This window comes from Electrona antarctica (genome assembly GCF_951216825.1).
Source record: "Electrona antarctica genome assembly, chromosome: 10".
Classification (NCBI taxonomy): domain Eukaryota; kingdom Metazoa; phylum Chordata; class Actinopteri; order Myctophiformes; family Myctophidae; genus Electrona; species Electrona antarctica.
Window position 1 is genome coordinate 24,874,776 of NC_136791.1, and position 10,000 is coordinate 24,884,775.

General features: G+C 42.9%; 1 protein-coding gene across 5 annotated transcripts in view; it reads left to right on the forward strand.

Annotated features, from left to right (window-relative positions):
- Nucleotides 1-10,000, forward strand: part of mark1 (MAP/microtubule affinity-regulating kinase 1) — a 95,973-nt gene that overhangs the window by 59,520 nt on the left and 26,453 nt on the right. For all 5 annotated transcript variants that reach the window (XM_079512979.1, XM_079512981.1, XM_079512980.1 and 2 more), the window contains exons 4-6: nt 2,879-2,927; nt 6,473-6,538; nt 9,322-9,392. In XM_079512979.1, the coding sequence (XP_079369105.1) occupies nt 2,879-2,927; nt 6,473-6,538; nt 9,322-9,392 (186 nt within the window). The remainder of the gene's footprint in view (nt 1-2,878; nt 2,928-6,472; nt 6,539-9,321; nt 9,393-10,000) is intronic.

Consider the following 10,000-nt stretch of genomic DNA (forward strand, 5'->3'; position numbering starts at 1 on the left):
AGAGAGAGAGAGAGAGAGTTTTTCAACATTAGACAACTTTTTATTATTATTCTCCTATGCACAGCTTTGTGTGTCTCTGTGTTTGTACCACATAAATGATTTGATTGGCTGTGCACGGAATGCGATGTATGATGATAAGAGCGCCCCTCACTTTACACAAGTGTGATTTGTGAGGGGAGCAGGCCCCTCCTATCTATGCCCAGCTTTATGTTTCTGTGTTAACACGCAACACAGCGATGATTTGATTGGCTGAGCAAAGTATGTATTGAAGATAAAAGTGTGGGCAGAGAATTCATCACAAATGACATTTGTGATGATTTGATTGGCTGAGCACGGAATGTGATGTATGAAGATGTATACATTGATGATAACAGCACCCCCCACTTCACAGTTCACGCGAGTGTGATTTTTTTTTTAAATAACGGATCACGATGCAATGCGACACAATGTGAGCTTTCTATTTTGGAATTGGCTAAAAAACAAATAAAGAGTTATTTAGTTTTGGATACATTGAGACGAGAATGAGTTGAATCCACTATAACTTCAGAATTATTTCAATGTTTACTTTCAACAGTTTGCCACGTCAAATGTCACCCGTTTTGGGGCATGCCGGTAGCTGAGCGGACCACATTATAATGGCACCATTGTGCGTCGGTTTGAATCCAACTGGAGACTTGTTTCCTGTACCTTCCCCCTCTCTCCGATCCTACTGTAGAACTACTCCAAAATAGACCAAGGGATGAATATCATCATGTTCTGTCTGAATATTCCATGTAAGACTGTGTCAGTGTTTTATGTTGGTGGAGAATAGAGGATTCTTTTTAGCATCAGGTCACTGATGTTCTTTCTGCTGCCTGGAGCTCCACTGTACATGTTGTTCTAACATGATTATGTTTAGCTAAAGTGTGTGTGTGTGTGTGTGTGTGTGTGTGTGTGTGTGTGTGTGTGTGTGTGTGTGTGTGTGTGTGTGTGTGTGTGTGTGTGTGTGTGTGTGTGTGTGTGTGTGTGTGTGTGTGTGTGTGTGTGTGTGTGTGTGTGTGTGTGTGTGTGTGTGTGTGTGTGTGTGTGTGTGTGTGTGTGTGTGTGTGTGTGTGTGTTGGACTTTTTTTAACTGCCTTCCTCAGCCGCGCGCGCAGACGGCATTACATTCACAGAAAACCGCCCAATGATGGAACCGCAGAATTTTCAATGAATTGAAGAATTTCTTAGCGGCGATTATTCAATTAGCGCTTAACTATTAACATCTTTAGTCTTCACAAGTTGTGTGTGAGGGTTGGGGGGGCGATTGTGCGTGCGTGTGTGATGCTGATGGGTGGGTGGGTAGATGGATGGATGTCTGGCTCACTGGGCCTCAGCGTGTAAGTGGAGTTATGGCTGTGCTCCTTATCTGTGCAGGGCAGGATTTAATGTACTGCACACTGACACACACACTGACACACACACACACACACACTGCCACACAAACAGAGAGAGAGAGAGAGAGGTGTATTATGGTGGCTTTATCCATCAGTCCTCACACAACACACACACACAGCAGAGTTGTCCCCAAGAGTCCCTGTGTCCCCATGTCCTCCAAGCAGACTGCTTGGAATTGGTTTCAGATTAGTGTTGTCCGAGGCTCGCTCAAATGTGAATCTCGATTATCCTCCAAAAGGATTGAGATTGCCATTCTCACACGATTTCCCATGAAAATATTGATTGTCTTTAGTCTGTAGTTGCTGAACATTACTACTACATTCAAAATGTGGCACCTGGAGCCAAATAATGTGGCTTTAAACAGACAACATCAAAGTGCTTGACTTAAACCTCTCTTGAAGTCTCTTTCTTGTAGCAAAAACACAAGAGTAACTTAAATTAATTGAACAGCCAACTAGTGCTGCACGATTCCTGCTCAAATTTAGAAATGAGATTGCATACGTAGATGTCTGAATCTAGATCTCAAACTTTTACCGATTGTGCAGCACTATTTCAGATGAAGACACATTGTCATACTTGGTTCATGTTGGCTCAGCTCCCTCGATCATCTGTAACCGGGTACACAGTAAAGTCCTCACTGTTTGTCCCCAAAAATAGCAGATCTACAAACTCAAAACGTGTCACGATGAGACACGTTTTGAGCTTTACTATTTTTGTCCGCGTCTTTTGGTGTAGGATGGGGGGGAAAAAAGTCTACAGTTGTATTTGTAATTCAAGTCCTGTTCGCTAAGACTAGACTAGTCACTTAGAGGTACAAGCAGCAACGTGTTGTACCAGGACATGTTCCTCAGACTGTTAACACAACAAGACAATAATAACAAGACAATGAAAATAAAATAAAATAAAATCAGTAATATTCCTGGATGTAATGAAGTAAAAAACATTGTTTATAGATGCAATAGAAATTTGCCCCGTTATGCGTCTGTGTAAATTATAACTCGGAGAGTGTAAATGGTGCATTTATATAGCGCTTTTATCCAAAGCGCTTTTCATAGATTGTGCATTACATTCACCCATTCATGGCGGAGGAAACCATGCAAGGCACCAACCTGCACATCGGGAGCAATTGGGGGGTTCAGAGTCTTGCTCAAGGACACACTTTGACACTAACTCTGGGAGAGCCCACAGGGATCGAACTGGGAACCTCATGGCTCCTATCCGGCCACTCTCCCGGCAACTCTTCCCCCTGAGCGACTCACCACCATCCATATGGGGAGCCATAAGGATCCATTATAAATGAACAGTATTTTATTGTACTTACGTACTCTTTCCCTGCTGAAGAGATGCACTCAATGACCGTATGCTGCTGCTGCTGATGAAGTCATGTTCTCAGTTTATGTGATGTCACCTGACATTTGGAAATGGGTTCTCATTACCATGTCTCTCTGTGTCTCCTCCACAGCTCTTCAGGGAAGTCCGAATAATGAAGATATTAAATCATCCAAATATAGGTGAGTGAGACCGTGACATTCTCTTTTCAGTTTTGCAATAAAATGTACATTTTATTTCTCCCAGGAATCCAAACTTAGTTGTTCTTGGACATTTATGGACATTTCTGAAAAATCTTATTCAGAAATGTAATTTATTTTTATTTTATTTTTGGAAAGAGCATGGTTCCCAACCCAGAATACTAACTCAATATCAAGCCCTTCTGTGGTGTCTTATTGGGGCGTTTAGTGCAGTATTTACTGACACAGGACCAGTCTTATTGGGGCGTATAGTCCAGTATTTACTGACACGGGACCAGTCTTATTGGGGCGTATAGTCCAGTATTTACTGACACGGGACCAGTCTTATTGGGGCGTATAGTCCAGTATTTACTGACACGGGACCAGTCGGTCATCCGGAAAAGAGAACCGGGCACGTCGTAATCCTGATGACCCATAATGCATCAGCCCGTCGTAAACCTTGGTGGATCCATGTAATTAAGTCGGCATCACAGCATTAGTTGCTATGACGATATGAGACGGGTCGGGGGGGACTATGGGCCGTATGAAAAAGAAGTACTGTAGCATTATCGTTCCTGTCGGAAACCTCAAGTACAAAACTGTTACGTTTCACGATTCAAATAAAATGCTAAAACAGCAAAAGTAGCAGACCGACGAGCACTTCGGATTCGCATTTGGAGCTTGTGGATCTGCTGTTTTTATAGTATTCAAAATGCAATATGGCCCAGGCGGTGGCGTAACCGTCTGGGCACCCGACTGGTAATCCAGTCGCAGTGTGCCGCGGGTTCGACTCCCGAGCCCGACACGGCCTTTACTGCATGTCTTCCCCCATCTCTCTCCCGTTTCCTGTCAGCCTACTGTCTGTCCCTTCAAAAAACCAATAAAAGGCGTAAGCCGCAAAAAAAATATCTTAAATTAAAAAAAAAAAAAAATGCAATATGATCAAGTAAGGCGTTCATTTACAAACAAACACAAAAGGTTAGAATATGGATATTAGAGGTTTCTGCCCCTATAGAAACGATATACAACATCCCTAACTCAAAATAAAGCATATATCTAAATGACGCAGCGGTTGCGCAAAGACCCTTCCAGCAGCACTGTTTAATGCAATTTATTTGTGCGAGTTATAAGTATTTTCCGTTGAATAACTCATGACATGACAATGTTGTACAGTATGTATATCCATAACATAAACAAGCAGCACGCTATAGCAAACAATTCACTAGTTCTTTGTTTCAATCATTGTATTATTATTTTCACAATACACTAGTTTGAAACTCTATACAGTCATATAGATCTGTCGCGCAAATTATCAAAACGGTGTATCATATTGTGAAAATATAATAATAATAATAATAAAATGATTGAAAGAAAGAACTATAGTGTATTGTCTGCGCGTGCTGCTTGCTTATTTTATGGACTTTTACAACTTTGTCATGAGTAATTCAACAAAAAATACTTATAACTCGCACAAATAAATTAAACAGTGCTGCCGGGCGGGTCTTTGCGCAACCGCTGCATCATTTAGATATATGCCAAATTAAAGTATAATGCTGTTCTCCCATCCCATTGGTGGGATGGTCTATAACCCACAGGGTTAGAACTTCCCACCGATGGAAAGAAAAGCAGTCAGAGCTCTTCCAGAATCGGCGTCTCTGAACAAAGCCTTTGAATGATTTTTCTTAGTTTTTTTTATTTTTATATTTTATATTTATATATCGTTGCAGCCGGGCAGAAACCTTAGTTATTGTGTGTTTTTCTTTCTTTTTTTTTTCTTCGAAAAGTAGCAGATCGACCAGCTCAAATCACGGTGCGAAACAGCACGTTTTGAGCATGGTTTTTTAAACTCGTTTCTTTCCACCCGACAGAGACGATGCCTGTATGCAGCATCTTCCAAACACCTTGCTCTTTTAATGGCATGGTGTTAAAGCCTACAGTACACTCTAAGCAGTGGTGTGTTCTAGATTTTTTTGTTAGGTCATACTATACTTATTCCCACCAACGGCATGCACGTACGTGGTCACCGAATGAAATAACCACTTTTTATATTATAGACTTGAATATCTTTATTTTGACTTATTTTAATAGACTTAGTTTCTTGTTTCTCTCACAAAAATCTGACAACCCTGGGCTGGTGAGACGGACATTCATTTGTTTAGCTAGCACACAGTAGCCTACCTCCTCATGAATAGGAGCATGATGATTGCTGCTTTTATATGATGCTAATGTTCCCCGACAACAAGTGAAGTGACAACATTCCTGCCCGTCTTCCAAAACGTCTTAGTAATAGTTTTGTCGGCAGCCTGCAGGGGACTCTGAAGTCCATTTTCTTGCTGCCTTCTTCTGCCCCTCCCGTGTATCAGATACGCAGATCCTTTGAGGGTTTATCGTGGCCATACTCTGATTTCGTTCTTAACGTCATACAGCCAGCGTATGATGAGTTCCCCGGTAGAACACTCCGCTGACTCCCAAGCCAAACTATTTTTTTGTTTTGTTTTTTTCCGGCATGGACAGGGCTTCTCGAAAGGTTGAGGATGTAGGCTGTTAAGTTCCATACTGGTTGTCGGGGCAGGCCAACTGTTCTGGTGGGGTGTGTTTACGCTCTCTGTGGCCTCTAAGAATATTAACACTTAGCCCACTAGCATTTATTGACAAATTAGGATCTAATTCAGCATTTTTCCCAGTTGAGCTCTTATTTTGAAAAGCCACATTTCCAGACTTCCGGAAGTGAATATAAACTAGGAAGCGAAACGGGTCCTGGACAGGCCTTGTTTACAAGATCCCTATCTCTAACCCTAACCTAAACATAACCGCAAGCACGGGAGCAGTGCATGTTTGCCAACCTTAATGCATGTTCGGACTAACGGGACTTCGGATCTATGGGCAGTTCCCGATGGATCTATACCGGGGCACTGGAGGGCTCCACATCGTCGGCTCTGTGCCATCAAAGAAACGTTGTTTTGACCAAAAATACCATCTGGGACAAGGAATAGGAGATACAGGCGATTGAAAGAAACCGATAGAATGGATTATTATGGCGAGGACGATCTAAGATTGGCGACCCATTGTCATGACAACAGGTAGCTACCCGATGCTAACGCAAGTAGCATTATGGCTTGATCGATTGAAAGCGATATAAAAGCGCAATTGCCATTGATCAACGGCAATGGCGGTAAGATTAGTATTAAATAATAGGCTTCAATTGACCTAGATCTACACCAATGGCGCAGAGGGTGTTAAATATTATTATTGATGTCTAGATTTGTTTTTTTTGTTTTGTTTCTGCTACTCTGTATTGAATCCGTTGACATGCGGAATCCTCATCTGTTCTATGTTCACACTGGCACCCCAAATCAGATTGGTTTCGATCACATCTGAACGACAAAACACCAAATGGAGACTGACTTTTGACAATCCGATTTCAATCACATGCCTTAGGCTTGTGCAGACTGCATAGAACCGATCAGGTTTTGTGTGAATAACCTAATACCTTGGTTTATTCCTAAATTGTTCTGCTGTCCTCCTTGTGTCCATTTCTCCTGTTGCAGTGAAATTGTTTGAAGTGATCGAGACGGAGAAAACGCTCTACTTGGTGATGGAGTACGCCAGTGGTGGTGAGTACTAACTAGTAGTAATAGAGCACCGAAGTCTGACGTCACTTTCAGTAGAGGGTGCCAGTCCACAGGTTCATGTATTTTTTTATTTGCATTGAAATCCCCATAGGGGGATTTTAGGTCGCTTCATATAAGAACTGTGTTCATCCTGGCCTTTCTGTCAGGGGGGTGGCTGTGCGTCATTAATGATGTCCATTAATATTTGATACAGCCAGTTTCTGGAGAAAATGGAATTAATGTGGCCGCAAAAGCCTTGAAACTACAATGAAAGCAATGTCGCTGCTAATATATGTCACGCCCAGCTGTCAACACATTGCATTCCTGAGATTCCTCATTGACTCACTGCCAGCTCAGCTGGCAGTGACTCGACTCGTAGTAACCACGAAACATTAAATATCAATACAAATAATAATAATAATAATAATTTCTGTTGTGCGACGGGCAGCTGCAGCCACCCCGCCTACCCGGAAATGTAGTCTCTGGGTTGTTTGACTCGTGGGTCGTTTCTAGCGCTTATTGTGTTACTCTTTGAGTATATTTGTACATTTCCACCTTCAGTCGATGCTTCATATCCATATGAGTGAAAAGGCCGGGATGATCGGTTTATTTTTCAAACACAGTTCTTATATGAAGAGATCTAAAATCCCCCTATGGGGATTTCAATGCAAATAAAAAGTACACGAGCCTGTGGACTGGCGCCCTCTACTGACAGTGACGTCAGGACTTTGGTGCTCTATAGAGCGTCGCAGTCCCGCCCCCTACCATGGACCAGGAAATTAATCCCAATGCATTTTTCCCATAGACATTTCAAAAAGTATTTATTTAAAGACGGTTACGCCGCGGACAAAGCCAACTGGAGTCGTGACAACTCATGACAACACAAACAATATTTTGGACCAAACAAATAATTTCAAAGAAGAAAAACAACAAAAAAAGTGTTGTAACCTGACAACAAACAACTGTTTGTTGTCATGATTTGTCACGACTCGAGTTGGCTTTGTCCGCGGCGTAAACGTCTTTAAATAAATACTTTCTGAAATGTCTATGAGGAAAATGAACGGAGAATCATTTCCTGGTCCATGGCAAGGACTGTCTAAAGAGGACGAGACGCGAAGACCGTACGGGCGACGCCATGTTGCTTATGGTGCTCCATGGAAGGAAAGAAACATGCGCAGTGGAGACCAAGGAAGCTGAACGCGGAAGTGTTGGCTGCATATAGCCCATTGCGCATGTTTCTTTCCTTCCATGGAGCACCATAAGCAACATGGCGTCGCCCGTACGGTCTTCGCGTCTCGTCCTCTTTAGACAGTCCTTGGTCCATGGTAGGGGGCGGGACTGCGACACTCTATAGTAGTAGTACTATTAGTAGTGTGCATGGTGATGGAGTACGCTGTGGTGGTGGTGAGTGTTTCTATAGCCTTCTAAATGATCAATTGTTTCTATAGCAGGTATTGATTATTTTCTTAGACATTCTTTTATTGATTACTTTTAAAATAAATAAATCAAATGCATTTTTTACAAAATTGACTACCGGTAGATTGATTAGTCTGATTAACCACTTAATATGATTAATCAACCCTATTTAAAAAAATCTCATTTTACAACGGTAAGTAGCGACCTTGTAGATCTAAAACGGTCCTAAACCGAGCTCACGTTGACCACGGTGTGGATACGAGGAGGAGGAGCTGTAACACAGCCAGGTGCTGAGCATTTAGATGTGATTAGGCTGATCAGGCTAGCACAGCCAAACACAGAGAATGCAGCATTAATGCCATATGGGTCCATGCAGCATGGTGCTGGATGCAGCGTTATAAGGCCATACGGGGTCCATAGAGCAGCTCCCTCCCTCCCAGGCATCTCATCTAATGTAATATTCAACACATAAAGCATCTGATCTGCCAGAGAGACACGGCCAAACGATCGCGGCTGCTCAGCAGCAGCAGCATGGCTGAGTGCCGGTGCTGATGATGATGACGATGGAAATATCCCCCTTCGCCGGCTGGATGCTTTTATCTAAAGTGCCTCGACGCTAAAACAACGCTGTATGATGGGGCCGTACGCACACGCCGCTGGCTGCTCCCTTATTGATATCAGATCTACAGCGAGAGAGTGATGTACTGGGTGGGTGTGGGTGGGTGTGTGGCTGACGTCACAGCGGATGCCGCCACGCGTAATAATGTTCACCGTGGTGTTCCCGGTTCCGTGGATGTGTCGCCGTCTGCGATTTTAGTTTTTCATTGCGACCGTAGTTCACAGTTTACTAGGGCTTTCACTTCTAGTGATTTTCACTAGTCGAGTAGTTGTTTAACTAGGCCTACCTATTATGTAAAATAAAAACATGGGGGGTGGGTGTTTGTCTTTGTAATAATAGTTGTACATTTATAAACTGTGTAGAAAGAATAAATAATTACCGCCCGACCTGGAAATGACTGATTATTTACTTCCGGTTCACCGGATCAGCTTTTGGGCATTGCGACTGAAAACGCTTGGCAGACAAGCGACTATTACAACAGAGTGAAATTAAAGCAGAGAAAGTGTAAAAAAAAGTCAGAATATGGAGATGGGAGGTTTATTTCTATACAATACAACATTTGTCCTGTTGTCTTCTCCAGGGGAGGTGTTTGGTTTATATATCTGTATAATAACATTAGTCCCGTTGTCTTCTCCAGGGGAGGTGTTTGGTTTATATATCTGTATAATAACATTAGTCCTGTTGTCTTCTCCAGGGGAGGTGTTTGGTTTATATATCTGTATAATAACATTAGTCCTGTTGTCTTCTCCAGGGGAGGTGTTTGACTACCTGGTGGCCCATGGCAGGATGAAGGAGAAGGAAGCCAGGGCCAAGTTTAGACAGGTGAGTCGTCACTGCGTACGGACCCGTTAGCGTAAGGCTGCATTTTTTCTGAACCCCCTGGTGGGGGACCCAGTGGTTCTCAACCCACATGATTTTAGGGGGGGGGGTGACAATTTAAGGACTTTAAGACCTTTTTGATGCCTCAAGAAAAGAAAAAAAAACATTACTGCATCAAAGGTAATCAACAAACTACACTATAACAAACCTGTCAACATTGGCCAAATTGTCCCTGGTGGGCCAGGGATGGAGAGCAGGCAGCGTGGAGACAAACCCTTCTCTTACATGCTGCACTGACACCTGGTGGCCTTGGAGCAACACTGCAGCATCTACTCCAGTTGGGCAGGGCAACCCTTAATCTCTTCAATCCTACATACTCAGCTGAGCCTCAGGGCTCTGTACTTGGTCCGTGCCTTTTTGCCACTGCACCAAGTCTCTTTGCCGGAAATAGCTGTTGTGCAAGCTCACAACGCGCAGTAACAAGCTTATTGGACAGCGGCAATTTTTTGCCCAAATGTTCATCCCAGAATAGGGACATTTTTCAAAAGTAGCAAAAATATCAGATTTACGATGCGGAGCAACGTGTTGTGAGCTGGCTATTTCCGCTATTC